General features: G+C 37.0%; 1 protein-coding gene across 5 annotated transcripts in view; it reads right to left on the bottom strand.

The window, feature by feature from the left end:
- The window catches only part of IMMP2L (inner mitochondrial membrane peptidase subunit 2), a 468784-nt gene extending 447060 nt beyond the window's left edge, over nucleotides 1–21724 (bottom strand). For 2 of the 5 annotated variants that reach the window (XM_040550667.1, XM_040550673.1), the window contains exons 1-3: nucleotides 21661–21724; nucleotides 11037–11174; nucleotides 4914–5017 (exon numbers count right to left, since the gene is read on the bottom strand). In XM_040550667.1, coding sequence (XP_040406601.1) covers nucleotides 4914–5017; nucleotides 11037–11171 — 239 coding nt within the window. In that variant the 5' untranslated portion in view covers nucleotides 11172–11174; nucleotides 21661–21724. Of the gene's footprint in view, nucleotides 1–4909; nucleotides 5018–11036; nucleotides 11175–12290; nucleotides 12385–21660 lie in introns of those variants that run through there. The other 3 variants (XM_040550688.1, XM_040550679.1, XM_040550696.1) reach the window with 3 other exon arrangements.
- Between the last annotated feature and the right edge of the window lie 318 nt (nucleotides 21725–22042).

The raw sequence follows: 22042 nt of genomic DNA, 5'->3' as shown, positions 1-22042 counted from the left end.
CTGAAAACAATCTTAGAGTCAAAGGTAGCAGTTACAGAAGCTACTTAATATTCTTCATCAGAACAGGAGATACAATGTAAGTTGTTTTTTTTTTTTAAACATCAATAAATCTTCCATGTAGAACATTGGTTTTGTATTAAAGCAATTATGCTTTTATTTGAGAACTCACAAGAAGCTGACAAAATATACATTTTTTTCCTTATTATTATTGCTGTCCTTTAAAAATATGTTTTTAAATACACTGCCTGTTTTCATTTAGCTATTATAGTTAAAAACTTCAGAAACATTTTACCATTCAGAACACACAGAACAAATTGCATTGGTCCTCAACCTTTCCCAGATTACATTAGCATAGATATTTCTATTTAACTCATAAAAATACATTCTAATTTAGAAATGGAGGGACACCTGGCAACCTACAAAGTCCCTGTTCTCGGTCACACCTTGCAGAAGGTACTGTATTACGGATACTCCTATTACACAGAAGTATCTGTGTTACACAAGCGCAGCTTCCAAAAGCTAAAATTTGTATCTGCGAATAGTTACAGTCTTGAACTTTCATCATTCAAAATCTAACAATCCTTTTTATACTACAATTGTTGAACCTACTCCTTTGTTAAAAAATCTATTAACCAAGCAAAGAATTCGACAATGTCCAAACTTTTAAAATGTTTTTTCAGACAGGTAAATCTGAGCTAATACTGTTGTCTTCATTTCAAAAGCTTACTTAAAATTTGTCATTTCCATTAAAAAAAAATCACAACCGTACATATACATACTAATTTTGCCATTTTCTACGTCTTGCAACACCTTTTTGCTACATTAAGACAGGAATTTTGAAATAAAAAGAGGAGAAGAGTTTATACTCAGGATACAAGGTTTTCAGTAGAGACTGAAGGATAGCGGAGAGTAGGATATAAGGGATTTTTGCAGTAGAGAAAAGAATTCTAGAGCTATAAAACATTCTTTAGCAACATCTTTTTACCACAGCCTGTATTTGTACACTGTAGAAACCAAGCTACGTGTAGGTAAATTGGCAAAAATGTCCATTAATACACAATAGAAGAGTACAATCTCCATTAGCACTGCAAAGTGCAGTTGCAGCGTATATGCCCAAGGACCTGCTTGAGCTGTACAGCCCACACTGTGATGTGGACTGCTACAACTACAATGCAGTTGACACTCAAAACTTCTGGAGTAAAACCAACTAGGATCCCATAACCCACTCTGCAATATCTGATAAAGTTCATCATAAATGTTGGCATCTACCTCAGCACAGCTGTTGCAAAATAAATGCCTATTTCACCACAAAAAGTACCAAAAGATCAAGGTCTGTCTGCTAGAAATAATCATTCATTTATCTTTTAAAGATAAACCCATGCGCCACATGATGTTCTCCAAGCAAAATGTGAAGATAAGTAAACATTGTCAAAACAAAGAAAATAACACACTTTCCTTGCATCTGTTTAAGCGATGGAAAGGCGTATTATGCAACATATAATAATGGAAATTATTTAATTTATTGGAATAATAGTCCTGGTTTAATTTTTGATATAAGTCCCAGTAATACAGTAATGTCAAAATTAAGCATTGAAGCAAGTGATCAAATTAAGGATGATGATATTCATTTCCAAATAAATTTAAAATTGTGAGTTCAAAAGTTGTAACATATAACATTGAGCTCCCTTAATTCTGGTATCAGTAAGTATGATTTAAGCTAAAATTAAAAACGTTAACTTAGAACAGCTTCTAAAAAGCTGGGATAAGATTTAGCTACTTCTAAAACATTACACTGAAAGTAAAGAAATCATCCTCTGCTACCAACTTATTCTCTCCATTTGTTTTATCTGACTCTAATTTTATAATTTTAAGGAGTCATGCCATTCTAAATATTATGCCTAAAAATAGCTACATGCACATGCGTACACACAGTGACTAACTGCACAGCCATGGTTGTGATGCACAGTTACAGCTACATCAGGTCAGCTCAGATGCAAAGTCAGGGATGACAGACATGACATGTTTCCATAAAGATGGTCTTCATTTAATTCTTAAACCTGACATAAATTCCACCAAATGCTTGGGGGACAGGGTGCTCATTTGTAATTCAAGTCAGCAGATAACAAAAATACAAACTTTTGGATCTGCAAGCAATATTGCAAGCATAACCACAGGCTGACTGTTGCTTTCTTTGGGCATCCAAAGCCAACAAGATTAATTCATCTCTTTGCTTCAAGGTTTGGCTCTTGGCCATCTACTTACGCTGGGTATCTACCCATCTTGGCCATCTACTTACGCTTTGCCAGTTGGGATCTCAATAATCCCTTTTAAGAGCTGTGGTAAAAACAGCACCCATCCAGAATGACACATTTCTGATGGTATGAAGAAGGCAAAGAATTTGGACGGCTCTGGTCAAGCTGTCACAAGGAATATTCAACCTAAGTTCTTATCCTGCAAAAGACCACCCTCCCACAACCTCTTTGCTAGTTTGTACTATGACTTGGCAAAGAGAAAACAAATGCTAAATGTTAAGCAGCCAAGTAGGATATGAAAGAAGTTTTACATCTCCATCTCCCTGCTTCCATCACGCCATCACCTTCTCATTTGAATTTCTAACAGAAGCAGGAAAAGCAGCAGCAAATTACTGGGAAACTGGCCTTCCCTGTTCATGTCTCACCCAAATCTCCCAAATCTACTATATGAAGACCACTTAGTAAAATTCATGAATATTCATAGCATATCTATTCACTTCTGAGTTAGAGAAATCATAGGTAAACAATCAAAACGAAAAGGATAAAAATATTCACTTAATATATTTAAAACTTGTTAATAAAAACCTCATGTACAAAAGGTTAAGTTTCGAACAACCCACATAGGTACATAACCACATCCAGGTACTGCATCCTTCAAGTCACAGAATTATAGAATGGTTTGGGTTACAAGGGACCTCACAGATCATCTAATTCCAACCCCCATGCCATGGGCAGGGACACCTCCCACCAGACCAGGTTGCTCAAAGCCCCATCCAGCCTGGCCTTGAACACCTCCAGGGATGGGGCATCCACAGCCTCTCTGGGCAGCCTGTTCCAGGGCCTCACCACCCTCAGAGTAAAGAACTTCTTCCTTACATCTAACCTAAATCTACCCTCATTTACTTTAAAGACCCTTGTTCTATCACTACACTCCCTGACAAACAGTCCCTCTCCAGCTTTCTTGTAGGCCCCCTTCACTGGAAGAAGTCTTCGCAACAACAGTGAAAACTTCCAAATTACAGTAAGCTTTTAAACCCAACTAGCAGGCCAAAGATGCTTCTAACAAATCTGTATCGTGAAGTAATCTAAAAGCTGTTACTGATACATAAAATATACCTCACTTTTTAGCAAAAAATATTCAATATATTAGTTTTGCATTGTTTGTATTGTCCTTAAAGTGTATTATGAATTCCCTAGCCTAACTATTCAGGGTACTTCTCAAATGTTTAAGAAAAACTTCAGTACAACACTCAAATACAATGTGACTTCTTCCACATGGATGTACATAAGCTCAATCAACAGTAAGTGAACTTTTCAAAACATACCAAAAAAAAGAATAAAAACACCCACAATATCTAAAATATTAGTCATCATGTCTGAACGTAGAGCAAAGTGAAAGCAATCAAGGCAGCTGGTTCAGACAGTACCACAAACCTTGAAGAAGTATAAGAATGAAACTATTCGTTCTGTTTTCTGATCGGAAAACAAGCTGTTCAGTCAATTAATTAGTAACCAGGTACATCCAGTATTTTAAACCGTTACTAGAGCGTGACTTGGGCAGCGGGACACATACACAGGTAAAATCAAATTCTGCAAGTAGTCATTACGTGACTTCAAACTGGAGTTCTTCTGTAATATTTGGTGTTGCAAACATGAATAAATTTGTATTTGTAGCTAGACCGTTTACAGATAATTTTACATGCCAGACAACAAGAAAGAACATAAATTTTAGGTTTCTAACAAAACAACACTACATGAGGGTAGCAGTTTGCTCTAAGAGCTGGTAGTAAAAACTGTTATATGAATTACCTGTACAATGAAGAAGTAGAATAAAATGAGACAATTAGAAGAGATGGCTGACAAAAAGGAAGCCAGACAATGTAGCTTTAAAGACAATTCTTCTGCTGTAATCTACATATTGTGCATTTCACACTTACAAAACTAGATACCCTAAGCTTAAACTATCCGAGCATGTACTACAAGTATTATATCATTGTGTCAGTTATGCACATTTTGGCACTCCATTTCTATCTTACATTAAAGCTGAAATGGAGTTTCTGTCTCGTTAGTCTTGAATATTTTCAACAGCGAAACACTGCCACCTTTTGGCTTGATACACAGACCTCCCCCTTGTAATGGTAAAACTTTTTTTTTTTTTGGGGGGGGGGGGGTACTTTAGTCCTTTTTGAAGAAGGTTGAACTCTTGTAACATTATTTAAAATTTGATTCAGTAGGAAGATTTCTCCAGAAAAAAATAATGTTAATTTGTAAGAAAACGCTATTTTTCTCATAAATATGAATGCATAGACAAACAAATTAAAACCTGTACTCCATTTAGCCATATGTTTTTTCTGTTTTTTTCTCTTTATATCACAGCTCTTTTTTCTTGGCCATTTCTGTACACAGATATTACTGTATCACATAGTATTTTACACTGCACTCCTTTCAAGTAAAAAACTGATAATACATTCTTTGACCTTCTCCTGACTTTTGCAAACTCATTATAGGACTAACTATAATGCATTACTAACAAATGATGTTCCTTGTTCATACATATACCTGCAGTATGCCAGAGATAAAACACAAAATACTCAATAAATAAATATTAAATAGCTGAACATTTATATGAATAAATATTGAAATATATGTAAGATTACTTACACCAATGACACAATGTCCCCACGTTGTACATCATAATTTCGAATGCTCCAGTGGTTTAAGAGCACTACATCAGATGCTTGTCTTCCCCCAGGATTCAAAGAAGGCTTAGGGAGAGCAAAAGAACAGATTTAAGTCTACACTGCCTCTATGAATCCTCCATCTAACTCTCATACTATCAATGGGTCAAATCCTGAAGCCATTAGAAACAGTAAAACCATACCCAATTACTTTAAAAGGACCAAGAATCTGTTTTATTCTAGTAAATATATTTCTTTACTAAATGCTATGTTAAATGTCATAAATTTATGGTAAAAAGTAGTTCACATCTTTCGATACACTACTATATGCAAATTAATTACATAGAATACATATTTTTGATGAGCTTCATGAAAAATTGTGTTTGCCTTTGCTGCCTATCATCTAAGATTACAAACGAAGGAGAACCAAGAATGCCAATTCCCAGAAATTACAGACTTTCTGCAGGCATTTTACTGTTTATACAAGGATAACGCACCAAAAACGAAATACATACTTGCAACAATACTAATCTCAATGCTCGTTGCAAAGGAAAGAAAACAAACACAAAACCAAACCAAAACAAAAACCCTACACCTACAGCATATACCACTAAATGGAGGCCTTCCATAACAGGATCCAAAGAAGCATGAACTTTCACAGGAATATACATTGAAATGAGTCTATTGACTAACCTCAACAGTTAGAAACAACTGAATAAGTAATTAGCAATGAGTATGAGGAGATATTCAGAACCATACATAATTATTTTGTATGATGCAGTACAAAACTATGGTACCTGATTAACCCTGGTTCTGAGTTAACCCATCAGAAACAGTAGAGGAAGTAAGCAGCCAATATTAGTACTGTCTTCATTGATGTTTTAGGGATTATTACAATACATATAATTCTTTTACTACACAGAAAGTATCTAACAGTAATCCAGACTAAAGTCTGTTGGCAGCATATTTTTCAATATGCTTTCTAAGACTCTGCAAATAAAATTATGTTGTATTCACACTGGCCAGCAATGGTCTCTAATTTAGACTCTAGAGCTATTTGAAATATTTAATAAAGCAAATTACTGGAACAGGCTCCCCAGGGATGTAATCACGGCAGCAAGTCTGTCAGAGATTAAGAAGCAGTTGGACTGTGCTCTCAGTCATATGGTCTGAATTTTTGGGCAGACCTGTATGGAGCTATGAGTTGGACTTGATGATCCTCGTGGGTCCCTTCCAACTCGGGATATTCTATGATTCTATGATTATAGCCCCATGCAGCACCAAATCTGACGAAGTATTGAGACTACACAGCTCCTCATTTATTGACATGACAGTGACAATATTTGCTGAAATTTGGTATTTTTATAGAAGAGGTTTTCAGTGTTTGCCTTACAGCGTAAGGACATTATTGTAAGGACATTAACATAAATTAATGTTAATGTCCTTACTGTAAGGACATTAACATTCATCATTATTTTATTTAGTGGAGTCTATTCATTGCAAGAGCCAGTAAAATGAAAACCAGATGCAGATAGTGGGTTATTATTCTTTTAATAAGGATTTTCCAAAATGATTTTCCAATTTTACAGCAAGCATCTTCAACAAAATAATAGTATTTTTACATAAAAATTCACAAACAATTCATAATCGTACTTATTTAACCAAAAGAAGGCATTCTTTGGTCCAGAAGCTAACAACTGTATTAAACATTAGACAAAGAGGCTAAGCTAAAAAAGTGAGAATCATGCATATGGTATATTCCCACAAAATAAACTGTGGTATTTACCTTAAAAGGCAGAAAGAGAAAGTCAAGGCAAATGGTAATTTTAAACACATTGATCCAAAAGCTAATGCATTTCACAGCTAATACATAGCAAAGATTTGTATGAATGTTCATAAACTTGTCCTTGCAACGAAAATTGTATCAACTTCATCTAACAGACAAACATACCATGTAGTTACAGCATTGCCCTAGTCAACTCCTACTGTTTTCTGTATTTAAACAAAGGAAATGTTTCACAGTTTAAATACAGTTAGGTATTTCATAATCCTTTTAACTCAAAGCACTCTAAATGTAATGCCATATGGCTTTCTGTTTTTAACAATACATCACTCATAGTTTTGATTTACAGAGTGGATATCCAATTCCTGACTTCCTAGATTTATATTTGAGAGAAATATGACAACGTGGATTTTTTTTTTCTTTCACACAAAGTAACGTATTCAAAATGCAGGCATACAAATACAAAAATATTTCAGTAGAAGAAGGTATGAAAGAAAAACTAGGAGACAACTTTCACTTTATATCAACAATACAATCTTCTGTAAAAAATCATCCAAATCATTCAGTAAATGTTTCTCTCTAAGGTAAATAATATAAAGTATAAGAGACAACTTGTTCTCCTCAACATTTTTACTGCTAGTAGGATCTCAGATCTAGCAAAACAAAAATACAGTTTCTGAAAAAGCAGTCAACAGACTCACGAGAGTTCTTTACTTTTATAAGAAACAAAATAATACAGGAGCTTCTTTCTTTCTGGAGCTTGAAGCATTATAACTTGTTTACCCAAGTTCTTGGCATAACAGCCTACTACAAATGAGACACATAGGTCTTAATTTAGAACTATGGTGCGGAAGTCACAAAACATTCGCTCTTTCCAATTACCAGCTAATCTAAAGCTAAAAGCATGCAAATTGAGATCCCCAGCCATATGATGAAGCCTCACAGGACATGAGGTTCTGTAAGTAACAGGGTAAAAGCATGCCCTTTTACTATAAATAATGATTAACTTTATAGTTGTTATGCTACTAGTGAATACCAGAAGGTCACAACTTACTTGCTTTTAGCTTGGGGAACAGAAAGAATATTCACATAAGCTTCCAGGCTTAGGTACAGTAATCCTAATAATGTTAGGAGAAACTGCAACAGAATAATTACAACTGCCATTATGCATAATGGCACTGAACATTCAATAATATTTGCTGCTGAAACAACTGGGCTTTGTCAGAGATCACTGGTCAGGCAACTTGCTCTAATTCTTGGTATTGAACTGGTTGTGACAGAAACATCCATATAGAGCTGCACATAAATTGTCATCTTTCATCTCACTTGAAAACAGTCCATTTGATTTAATGAATTTAAGAATTTATATATCCATAAGGGTTTCCTTTTTCCACACCATTATATATGAGAAGTTCATAATACCAGACAAGCAATGTATGTAACACAAGACAAAACATGTTGAAGTACACATCCAGCATTACAAGAGTAGTCCCAAAAAATCCACAACATTGAATTAAGAAATCATAATACCAATTATTTGTGTCACGTATGTTCAATGCTGTAATTCACTTGAAACCCACTATTAAAGCAATGCTAGATGAGAACATCAATCTGTAAAATTCTAAGCAACTGAGAACACCTCACGTGAGGATTAAAAAACAGTAATTTTGGAAAGAAAAAAGAAGGCAATGAAGCAACTAAAAATGCTGAAATTATAAGCTTCAATACTTCAGTATTATTCCCTATACTTCAAAGTTAATACTCATATACACTGTAGTAGCAAAAGTGAAAGAATTATGCTGTAGAAACACTGAACCAGCTTGAGAAAATGAAATGCATCGTTGTCTTAATTGATTGGGAATAAATCATAAAATATGTACTTTAATTAGAACCTCAATGCAGTATGCTTGCCAGAATGTGAAAAAGTACTACCAACTACCAATATCAATAACTATGAAGCAGCAGTATGGCTGGTCCAAACAAAAACTGAAAGGGGACAAAGCAGGAGAGAGTGAGAGATTTATTCCCTGCTTCTTGTCAGAACTTTTAATTTCAGACTAAGCAGGAGCAACAACAATGAGAACACAAAGTCAGCTAGACATTTTAGAGGACTGTTACAAATCAAATTGTTGGAAATCGTATCACGATATCTTCACATTGAGACAATACGGTATCATTGGAAACATGCAGTTGATGGATATATGACTACATGCTGACTGGGCTTCACCCTCCCTCCTACCCGTAAGCTTTCAGATACATTCAACATAGATCACTCTTCAGGGAACACTGTAAACAGATAGAATTCCAAAGCAATGACCTGTACTCCTTCAAGCTATTCTGCAAAAGAGGGATATGTTCCTCATAATTATGTTCCTGCCAGACTTACTTAGGTGTCTAATAAATCTTGGCAAGGAAATTAGTATCTTATTAAAAGCACCAGGAAGATTTTTTGTAGTCTGAAAACATCCATGCACGCAGAATCATGTTAGTTTAAAACAAACTTCTACCTCACTGCTACAGTCCAGAATAAAACCAGAGAGGGAATTTTACAGACACTGAAATGCCATTAAAATTAGTAAAATTAGTAAATTGAATATATATCACTCTCCCTTGCCACTATGAAGACTGCATACCCTTTTTTGTTAGGTTGGATAAATCTAAGCACATAACTGTAGTGTTTTTCACATTTTCCAAAGATAAATGACAGTTAACCATATGCCCTTTCACATGAGCACAGAAACAACACTCCAGAACAATACCAGAGTGTTCCCGAACACTTGAGACTTTGACTTCAAAGGGAAACATAAAACTGAGGTCTTGACCATTCAAAAGGCTTGTGGACTAGGGAAATTTAGAACATTTCTTTCCAGCTACTGAGTTAAAACTATCCCAACAAGAATGGTTGGGAAATAGAATATTATGCCAGAGACTGAAAGAAAAAAAGAAAAAAGAAGAAAAAAATAATAAAAAATGAAATTAAATTAAATGAACAGAGAATGAAACTGTTTTTCCTGTTTTCCCATTCCTCTACTCATTTCTAGAGCAAATTTCTGGCTCTGCAACTGTAAGCCGTCCTGAGACTTTCATATATTTGATACTCATATATTTGATACATCAATGATACTCAGAATAACGCTTATGAAAAGGGAAAAAATAATGCATGTTACACCTAACTTCTGTTCTTGGACTGTAGAATTACTGGAGTATGATTATTTTACTTCAGTCCCCGTTCTTGAGGTGAGAGCTGCCTTCCAGACTAGCTGAGGTTTCTTGACAGAAGTTGAACACCAGGGTACAGGCTACTGCAAAAGGCACTATGCCACCCTCCAGCCCACCCTAGGCTTTTCTGTGGCATTACACACAAATCAGTCAAGCCCAGGCTCTAAACCAAGTTTTGCCTGAGTGAATGTTGTACACTTCAAACTCCAACAGTTGGTCTTGATTCTTATATAACCTGTCTTCAAGGTTCTGAACTTACTCTGATAATCAGAAAAGAGAGCTCAGCATCCATGAATCAAATCTTTAGTCTCTGCTAATTGGAATGTTACGATATTAAAACAAAATACATTACAAGTATCAGTAGTGATGCACTGCAGTATACAGGGCATATGATTTAGAAAGCAAGGTAACAATATAAAAATTGGCTAACTACATTGCAACATATATTTTTCAAGTCCTAATAACAGGAAGCAAAGTAGCTGTTCATTATCAAGAGTATTTATCTTTCAAACATTACAAACATATTTGAATTGATATGCTTACACCAATGTATAAGCATCCTGTATAAGCAAAGTAAAAAAAGTTAACTTATATTTATTCCCTAATAAGCATAGGTATTAATATCAGGTTCATGCCGTTTGCAGCATTCTTCACTGAAATAGTGCTACATTTGTTCAATAGGAAGAGCAACTATGGCCAGAAGTGGTTTTGCCTTGTGCCCTGCAATTATTATAACACAGCAAATAAAACAAACAAACAAAAAGCTTCTTTGTGAGTCATCAAGTGGTGCATCAAGACAAAAGGTAATGCTCAAAAAAAAAAATCTTGATTTCTAAATGACTAGGAGGATAAAAACCAACACTTTTACCACTACTTATCTATATATTTTGCTTTTACATACCATTTTGGGAAGTTTTGTTCTCAAAAGCTTTTATTTTCATATCACAAAATTATTTGTGTAACAAACTAAAAATTCAACTATTCCATACTATAATTATGATCACTTGGTAACAATTGAGAAAAAAGATTTTCTTCCATTTTGCTGTTGTCAGTGGACAGCCAGTTTATAACTTCCAGACACACAAAAGATGTTTTCAACCATACCTGCATGGATGCTCCTTCCACTCTTGCTACACAGGCAACTCTATCTAGGAAAGTCACTGTCACAGGAACAGCAACAAAGAAACCTTTAAAGAAGGCTTTAATGTATCTTCTCCCAAAACCTTGAGTGTGTGCCATAATCTGAAAAAGATTTAAAAAAAAAACAGGGAAAAAAAGTCATTATGAAGCAATTATTAAGTAATAATCATTGGAGTGAGGAGGAGTTAAGAATAGATTTCTTATCTGTTATACTGTTATCTCAATATCTACAGTGAAAAAATGAATGTACACATAAGAATGAAAAAGAACAGAAATATTCATCAAAATTTAAAAGTCAACTGTACAGAAGAAAATGTGATACCTGACATTTACTCTTTACATAATTTGACCATTTCTAGTGATCCTCTGCTAGCGGCAGTACTTGATAAAAATGCCTGGACAACAATTCGGCTAAACAAGAAGCAAACTGATATAACCACACAAAATTCAACTATGTATTTCTGAAAAAATATATAGATAGATGTATCAGCTATATGGTAATAACCAATTTCAGAACATTCAACTGGAGTTCAAAACTAAAATGCCGCAAGTAATTTTCTCCCCATAAACTAGTAGTTATAAATTCATGAGCCCGAAAGATAGATTGTGTTATGTAAAGGAAAAGCTGACCATTTACAATACATTAGCAGTTCTTTATTAAACAGTTTCACACACACAAGTCGTGTGTCATTTCTACCCTTGTGGTAACTGCAAACATCAGTCTGAATCGTCACTTGGGTACTGCTGCAAAGGTGCAAGCCTACTTTACCGAACCGCCATTTCCTTGCCTGCCCGCCGGCCAGCCACCAAGCAGCCCGCGCTCCCGGCTCCGCTGCAGCAGGCCCTTCTGGTGAGTTGGTCATGACCTGGGTGGGCTTGGAAGGAAATGATCTAAAAAGGTGAGATCCTGCAGCGTAATTTACAAAGCTGTCAAACTTCAGGATTTTTTTTTTTTTTAAGATTTCACTCGTTGACGTGATGTTAATTAACCTCTCAGTTCGAGAAGAGGGTGTGACAGACTGTTAGGCTGTGGAAGCCATGTGGGAGACAATGCCTGAACAGTACTGCACGGAGAAGTGGTTGAGCAGCCCCAGAAGTTCAATTCAATAAACCTCTTTTAGCAGAAAGACAAGATTCCTAAGTAGTGTATTATAAGAAATACAGTTCTTCTCCTATCGGCAAATCCAATTTAAACCTTTGTTTCTGTCTAATGAGTACCTGGTGGAGCCTGTACAAGATCAGTTTGCGAAGTCCCTGCTCCTTCTATCACATCGTAACTCTGGCAGACAGGAATAGAAGATGAGAACAGACTCTGCCCTGAACTTTCGAGTCCTTCAGTATGTTTATATTCAAGGACAAAGAATTATTTTTCAACAAAAATACACAGTTTGTTTCCATGCTCTTAACAGTACATTCAGACTTCCACAATATTTTTTTGTTGTTGCATTTTCAGAAATATGGAGGTGATGAACTATTTGTATGCAAAGCACAACCTCAAATAACTCTGATGAAATAATACTGAAAGCAGTATTTCTGTCACAGATATGGCTACTTAATTCTATAATGCATTATAATTACGAGAGGAAACCCAGTTCTACAAAATATACCGTCAGCATATTCTTCACTTGAATTCTTTATGGATATTAATAGCTTTGCAATGACAAAATCTATCTTCAAAAAGACTGCAACATCTTTACCATCAATTCTGGCATTCACCTTCACAAGGTTTTTAATCCCTTTTACTTTTTTTTTTCTTAAATGTGGAAATATTTCACCATCACCTATAACTTTTGCACACAACTGAAGCCTACCTAGCAAAAAGAGTAAATATATTTAATGTTTGTAATACAATTATATTTTCTTCCTGTACATTTCATTTAAAAAAATAATCCAATTTGCATCAACAGCTTTCACAAAGAATCTGGAATAGGCTGTGAAACAGAACAAAAAACTCACCGATTCAAAACAAACGTTAAAATGCTTTATTTCCATCTTACTGTGTAAGAACTCATTACTGGAACCAATCGATCAAAAGATACTATTGCCTCAATCAGCACAGATTTACCTTTAGAAGTATTCCACATAAAAAGAGAAGCCCTAGGAATCAGCTTTTTGTCTACTGTTTAACAACCTATACAATCTCATGCACATTAACACCCTTCCCTCAGTCCCCTGAATCTGAACCTCACTTCTCCAGTTTTCTGGCTGGAACATACTCCTCGACTGCCAGGTCTGCTGTATCTCAGACCTCTCGACTCTTACAGAAATGGTAGTCTCAAAACGCAGTTTTTGGACATCGCCCTCAACAGCCTCCTCCACTTTCTATGTACAGTTGCTCTTTGAGTTTAAAGACTCTGCCTGACAAATGTAATAGAATATGACTAAATTAGGATTTTTTTTTGCAAACTTTAAGAAATTAGACAAACTTGCTCATTAAATTCCTCATAGTCCAACCTATTTTCATGAATAGCAAAGTATAAATGTTGACCCCATCCCTTTTACCAAATCCATCCACAGATCTTGCTGTAATTTTCTTGCAAAAGACCCATGCTGGTATCTACAGAAAATTCCAATATCTGAAGAAAAGTAATTGGCCAGGCAATCCACAGGAGACCGACCATATGCTCTTGGAGCTACAAGCCAATTAACAGTGACACACAATCTAGCAACCAGGTTAAAAAAGGTATGATAAAATGCTGTGTTCTCGGTACATCACTTGGCCATGGAAATATCAGGAGTATTAGGCAGCTCCGGGCAAAGCCTGGACTTCAGGTCCTACTTTTGTGGGTTTGGACATATACAGCATTACAAGGCACAGCCAAACACCAACACCACCCCTGCAGGCAACTGATTTTCAAAGCCACCAAAGCCAGCAAGAGCTGAGGAATTTCTCTACTTGCCCTGAATTTTCCTTTCTTCCTTCCTTTCCTCTTCTTTCCTTGCACAACTGAGCAAACCACTGGCTTTATCTTTTATACTGTCATAGATAAATCCATCATTTCTACTCATGCACCACATTCTAGAAGTTTCCTGGCTCCCCATACCCCACAGGAAAGGACAGCTTTCTCCTGGACACAAACTGAGCAAACCTGTAGATTACTCTACTCTACTGTACAAGTCCCTCTTCCCAAACATAATAAATATATGCATGCATATTTCAATAGTTTGAGAAGAATTACTTACAAAGAAATCTGTCTTTAACCTTAAGTCCTTCTATATAATAAAAAGTTCCTACCAGAAGGGTAAGAAATACCTCTGTGAACTTACATTATTTAATGATATTGAGTGAACTCATTGTATGTAAAATTTAAAAGATTTCTAAACTAACTGTAGATTTTATGAGCATCACAGTTCCAGAGTGAAATTCTGAAATCCACTGCTGTGTCTGTTCTATGCTGACAGCTAAATACTTAGCAGGTTTACATGTGTGCCAATGGAGCAAGAAAAGGACTCTTTGCTTAAAAAATAAATAAATAAATAAATAAAAAGAAGGACTCTCAATAAGTTCATCAACACATATTTCTGGATCTCTGCCCAGTCAGCGACACCTTGAATAAAATTAACAAATCCTAACACTTAAAAGATGGTGTAAAAGAAACAAACAAGCAAAACACAGAAAAATATTTTACAGATGAATACACTTTACACTGTTTATAAATTACACTTGTTTTAGGAAAAAAAAATAATAACTGAGTAATTCAATAGAACTGACAAACTTCAAAGTATCAATCTTGAAAACTTGTTTGAAATGACAACACGGACAAGAAAAATCCAAGATCAAAAATGCCAGCATACAGCAGGTCAAAGCATTAAGAATTTCACATTGTGCAGCTCAGAGATTAAGGCAGATGGAGCACAGCATTATCTGGACTGAAGTATTTGGTGCACAAAAGGTCCAGGGATTATAATGAGCCTCTCGTGAGTACTACAACATATGGAGCTGAGATGCTATTTAGATAGCTCTCTATGTATAAAATGTTTATTTTTCTTATACTTGCCTGCACATTAGAAGACACTGTTTATCAAACAGCCTGCAGAAAGTCATCAAGTAATATTCAGAAAGCCCCAGGTTACAATATATTTGCAAATCTAAGTACTTAAAAATTACCCACAGAAGTATGATAGGAAAAATAGCTGTAAAAACAAGGCATTAGCAGTCATCCACAAAGGAAAGAAATTGGCCCCTGAAGTGTTTCTACAAGAAGGTATGTGAGAAACAGGAAGGAAGGAATTACAACCTGTATGCAAAACAACTACCCAGCCAAGACTATGTTAGTATGAAACGACCTACTTAATCTCGTTCAGGAATGAGTAACTGTACAAATATATACTACTGTAACTCCAGGTTCCACTGAAATAACCAACTTTCCTGCCTTGGCATGTATTTTTCTACAAACCAATGACATCATATATCCAGGTATATATGGTTTGAAAACAAGGCAGACCGCTGTAACAACGTACCAACACATGAGCCAAATTCTGATCCATCGTATGAAATACAAAATTCAGCAAGAAACAAGAGCTCTTGTTTTAAGCAAGACTGGTACAACTTGATGACAAGGCTATACCTAGTTTAACAACCATAATGAATCGGATGCTGCTCAGTATCAGAATTTGTGTGACCTTCTTCACATGTGCCTCTTCTGCAGTCTTTCCCGAAACAAGGCCAGCGTAATAGTGCCATGCAGCCTGACACTCATTTCCCATTTGTCACACATTTCGGTAACTTTTACACTACAGTAATTTTTGTAAGGGGGAGGGTATGCATGCTTTATAGTAAACTAATTTAATTCATATAAATTTATCCAAGTACAGGCTGATGCACAGAGACAAAATGGTGATGACTGCCACGGAAGAATCAAAATAGATTAGTCTATGTAAAGTTTTCATTTAAAAATAATGTCTCCTTCCAGAAGGAGCTCTCATTTATCCTTTATTATAGACTACTCCATCCTGGTATTATTCCACCATAATGGTGACATTTCTAATCTATTAATGTACTCATGCTCTCCTTACAGGTTTTCAGCAGCATACCTCCGCCATACTAATAACCTCCCTGTGTTCCCTTGGCACACAGGCATGACAGTCATTAAAGAATACTGCTCTATTACAATGTGGGAAATGCAACACCTCAGGGAAGTGACTGCTCCATTACTCTTCGGTAGAGATGCAGCCACAGAAAACGTGATAAACTTATAACCAGGTATGGTCGGGTGACCGTAGGAGCCACATGCAGACGACAGCTAACGTTTAGTATCCAAAACAGAACTTTGACAATAGCCAAGTCTAGGCAGCCAGAAGAGAAAGAAGTTGAGAATAATCAAATTCCAGTTACCTTCCTGCCCGTCAGAAACCAGGCACTTAAAAGGTTCTTCCCTGAAGGTTACGTAGGAAACTAAACCCAAATATCCACTGAACTGAGGAGTTAGCTCATAACTGCGGACTGACACCAAATGTAATACAGAGATTGGACAGAAACGCACTTAACTCTCTGTTTAAGGCCTTTAAGCCATCTGAAGCACCGACAGAGGTTCTGTGGACTTGTATCATACCGACACTGTTCAACTAAACTCACCAGCCAACTCGGTTCTAGATTTTTCTTTCAACTGCAAAGAAAGTTCCCCTTATCTTCAGGTTACATGCCCATAATAGCCCCATCAAAAATAAGTCAAGGCACAACTGGAAACAGGAGCAAAACTTACGCACAGGCTAAGTTAAGCAGCCTGAGGAATATGCAACTTTCAGCACGTCAGTAAGAGTCCAGAAACGTGTCCTCAGGCAGCACTACTGCTCTACTTTAGTTACCATTCTGTCCTGCAAACGTTCCAAATATGTAACAGCAGAGTTTGTTACCTTTAATTCCACTATATACCATTTATTTATGCCTTAGTTTTAATTAAAGCTTAATCTAAGAATATTCATGTGATAGTTCCCATCACTGTGAATTATGAAGAACTTTTTCCATTATACCACAGTGCAGAAAAGCAACAGTAAAAATCAGGTTTAGTAATCTTCTTGGAGATAATAACATCCATAGAAGTTCCTGAAGCAGACGAAGACAAACCAACACAATGACCTTTCAGCTTATAAGCCACATCAAAACAAAAAAGCTTAAAGCACAACAATTAACAACCTGATCTACCACAGAATTATTAGTGGGGGAAAAAATCAGTTTATTGTGGAACTGATTCTTCCTTCGAGCTAATATTACTACCATATCCCATCACTGGGATCTATCTCGTACTGAGGCTCAATCCACATGTTGTTTGTGACTGGAAATAAATAGCTTATTCTTACTAATTAGTTGTATGCGTCAAGGACATGAATTTTACCTTCACGAACAACTGTGTATTTCCAATGAAAACATTTTATTCTTGAAATACAAAGCAAAAGTGGAAAAATATGTAACTGTAGATGACAATTGCTCACAGCAATTCAAGTAGTAATTAGTTCAGAATGGGGAGTAATCAGTCACCTCTCACATCTGACAAGTTACTCAGGATTTGGTTTTGCACATGTAAGCAACCAAGAAAAAGAACAGTAATGCGATCACTCTTACTATTGTCATTGTGATACTAAAACATGATCAGTAATTTTTATAAACCAGATCTTTTCAGAGCATTTGAACTTCAGCTGTAATGCAAAGTCTTCAAGAACTATCCCACAGGCGACTGGCAGAGTACCAGCTGGTCCAACCTGAAAAATACAGTTACTGCTTTTATTTGTGTTTCTGTCTCTTCAAAGAAACTAATAATCATTCATATATATCCCACGTAGAGGAAAGTACTGAATTGCTTCAGTTTTGGAACGCATTTAAGTGATCAACATAAAAAGCATTTATCTTCTTGCACCTGAAAGTTCTGTGTTGCCTTTCAGCTTAAAGATTCAATGCATGCAAAACAAGTGAATTTTATAAATTGATTTGAAGCACCCTTTGCAAACAACTACCAGCTGCTGCCATGTTTTGGTCTCAGGCAGACTGCATAAATGAGGTGCTGCTTCTGAACAGAGTAAATTTCTAAATTATATTTACAGTAAATAACAACATAACCTTTGATTTTTAATTCATTTGCACATTTATCTATGTATTCTTTCAAGTACCACGAAGCTGCCACTGCAGTTAGGTGTGGTCTTTCTGAATCAAACTCTAGGCAAAAAAAAAAAAAAAAACAAGAAAAGAAAAAAAATGTGAACAAGTTTTTTCTATCTGGATTAAGAACAAGTAAGTTTAGTACACAAAACAGGGAAGTTTCTCCTAGCTGAATGCAAAATCAAATGAGTAAATATAAGAAACAAGCTTCTAAGCTACGAATCTTTAAACGACACAAGTATGTATTGGGTATGTAAGGACAAAATAATAAATGACAACATTTAATATAGTACGAGTAAATAATTCCAAAAGAAAGAACAGAGAGAACTTGTTTAGTATTTGAATGATATTTTCCATTTTCAGTGTACTTTACAAAAATAAATAGTTCTCCCACAACTTCTACAAAGAAAGCCTTGCGTTTATTTGCTCAAAACAGCCAGGAATTAGAACTGACTCCAAAATCTACTACTTCCATGAAACCTAGCAACCGCTATCTACTGCCTGTGGCACATTAATAAACTAAATGTACAAACTAACATGCAAAATTATGCCTTTGAAAAATAACTTCCTTTATTTCAACAACTCGGGTTTTATTCTTGAACATTAGAGGTCACTGTGGGGCTTTCTAAGAGGGTATTTTGTGTGCTCTGTAGCAACCTTACACCACCATATTGATTTTGAGCCTGGGATTTATGACAAGTTCAGCTCCCAGCTAAATTTCTCAGCTCTGTAAAACTAAGAGCACAGCTAAAGACAAATAGTTTGAGGAAGACATGATTAATCATTTTACTGAAAAATGAACAGAAGCATCCTACAGCTTAGCTACAGTAGAAAATCAAAAATTTCTTTTAGTATTTGCAGGTTAATTTATTTCTAGCATAAATCAGTAACTTTTGCAAAGCTAGAGAAAAGTTATCCAATGGGTCGTTCCCTCTTTCATGTAGGACTCTAAATAACAGTTCAGGAAAATACCAGTTTAAAAAATAAATAATACTAAAACCCTTCCATAGAAAGAGTAGCATATTATTTATGCAACCCAATATATGTTTTTTTCTAGCAGTTCAGGACTCGCAGGGTACATCCCAGGCAATGGCAATTGGTATTTTTCTCTTAATACATGAAATGGAATCGTATTTCTCATCTTCAAGGACTAAAAATTTAGCTGGAAAAAATAAACATAAGATTGCCACACTTATGTAAAACTAAGAGTGTTCGTTCCACACTGACTGATACTGGTTTTAGGTTTATAACAGGAATTTTGGGGCTTCAGCTTGTCCGATCTTTGTAATACAATATGAACTCTAAAACTTACATTTTTCAGCATGGATCTAGAACTTCAATGACTCTTTTTCAAGTGTTAAAAAACAGTTATTTGCAACAGGAAGAACTCTAACACATAGGAACTAAGATTTCGTTCTTCTTGCAGAGATTTCAATGAGGATAAAAAAAAAACTCTGAAAATGTTATAATATTAATTAATAGAAAAACGCAGGTTTGGGTCACTAATAAGAAGCTGAACTAAAAGCAAAGCATAAGATCCAGGTATTTCAGAAAGAGTTGGTATCTGGGGAACAATGGTCAAATTATAGGTACCTCAACATAAAATTTAGGCTGTGATTGTGAAACCTATTTAAATCTTAAAACTATTGTTCAGCACAATCAAATACCATTCTCTATGATCTGGTTACCACCCACTATTACATAAAGTGCATAGCTCCTTCCCAGCAATTTGGGGAGCAAATTTCTTTTGGTAACCTATTGAAAGTTACACAGAAGAATCTGTAATTTTTGAAGTAAAAGAAATGAACAACTCATAGAAATCTCCCAGTCACAGTGGCTAAAACTGTTATATTTCTGGAAAATGCATGTGGAATCAGTTATAAAACTGCACACTGGACGAAAAAAAAAAAAAGTCTAATTCCAAACTCTGAGAAATAATTTAAGTTAAAAAAAAATATTTATTTTAAATCCCTGAGAGATCTTCCCTTCAACTTATCTTCTGTTGACAATCAATAGCTTTTTTCTTTCCTAACTGTAGTGTTGAGTTGTGGATAACAACTGAACAAGGAACAAATACTTATATGTAGATGCACACATACTGGAGAGAGAAGGGGAAAAAAAAACAACGGTACAAGAAAGTTATCTGAAGAGAGGTGAAGCAGCTTTCCTAGACCACCAACTTCATTTTTTTTTTCAGTATCTCAATGTAATGAATTAATTCCAGTTCAATGTAAGAGCAAGATAAGAAAAAAAATCACAATGAAATATTGGCTAATTAAAAAGATATTATGAGGTTAGAGTCTACTTGGTGTTCTGCTGTTTTTCTATCTATGCTTCCCACTGACTTCCAAAAAACTTAATTTTACTTAAAAAGGATTAAGAACATCATGGAGACATTTCTAGTAACTGGCTCAGTCTCTTTAGCTACAAGAAGGAATTCTTTATTGAAAGGGTCGTTAGGCACTGGAATAGGCTGCCCAGGGAAGTGGTTGAGTCACCATCCCTGGAGATCTTTAAAAGATGTTTAGATTTAGAGCTTAGTGATATGGTTTAGTGGAGGACTTGTTGGTGTTAGGTCAGAGGTTGGATTAGGAGATCTTGGAGGTCTCTTCCAACCTAGATGATTCTGTGAAGAAGTACTGTGGTCTCCATACAGGGAAGCATTAAGCAAAGAATCGAGCGGACAAGCACCAAGCGTGGAAAAGCCGCTGCTTTAAGTGATGTTACAGTAGAGAGTATAAACCAAAATAATCTCTCTCAGATGTTCAGCATGGATGGTAACACAGAAGCCCCTCAATCAGGAGAGAGCTGTTATTAACTGTAGTCCTTATAGAACAAATAGATCATAGAATCATAGAACGGCTTGGGTCGGAAGGGACCTCAGAGATCATCCAGTTCCAACCGCCTGCCATACGCAGGGATGCCACCCACTGGATCAGGTTGCTCAGGACCTCATCCAGCCTGGCCTTGAACACCTCCAGGGATGGGGCAACCACAGCATCTCTGGTCAACCTCTTCCAGTGCCTCACCCCTCCCCCCCCGAGTTAAGAATTTCCTCCTAACTTCTCAACCTCCTCACTGTTTTGTGCAGCGTGTAAAAATAACAGCGAAGCTGACTCAAGTGTCTGACTGTACAGCATGTTGAGAAGGAACAACACCCAGCCCAGGACCAACGAACAGCACCCAGCGATTCCTACACACAGAACACGCAAAAACAACCCGGGCACCTTCAACCCTCCCAGGGACCCGCCCCGCACCGCCCCGCACCGCCCAACGGCCGCTCAGCGGCCGTTGGGCGGTGCGGCGCGGGGCGGGGCAGAGTCGAGCGGCTGGCGCGAGCCGCGCGCGTGCTCGCCGCGGCCGCGCGCCCGCCGCGGCCCCCGCCTGCCTCAGCCCCGCTCTCCCCGCTCCCCCCTCCCCTCCCCGACTCCCCCCTCCCTCCGCCGTTCCCCCGCCGCTCCCTCCCGCCCCGCCGCGCCCCGAGCCCTTCCCGCTTACGTCGCGCTGCTCCGCCTCTCGCCCGCCGCGGTCACGTGGTCACCGCGGCGGGGCCGGGCGCTGCGGGAGGGGGCAGGGGCTGGAGGGGGAGCAGGGGCGCCGGCGCGCTGCAACAAAATGGCGGTTGGGCCGTGGCGCTGGTGTGGTCTGGGGCGTGTCAGGCGTACGGCACGGTGTAAAATCATAGACTCACAGAATCATTAAGACTGGAAAAGACCACCAAGATCATCTGGTCCAACCATCCCCCTACCACCAATGTCACCCGCTAAACCATGTCCCTAAGCACCACGTCCAGCCTTTCCTTGAACACCCCCAGGGACGGTGACTCCATCACCTCCTTGGGCAACCCGTTCCAATGCCTGACTGCTCTTTCTGAGAAGAA

Source organism: Cygnus olor, chromosome 1, assembly GCF_009769625.2.
Source record: "Cygnus olor isolate bCygOlo1 chromosome 1, bCygOlo1.pri.v2, whole genome shotgun sequence".
Lineage (NCBI taxonomy): Eukaryota > Metazoa > Chordata > Aves > Anseriformes > Anatidae > Cygnus > Cygnus olor.
The sequence above is the reverse complement of the archived record's forward strand: the minus strand, read 5'-3'. Positions and strand labels throughout refer to the sequence as shown.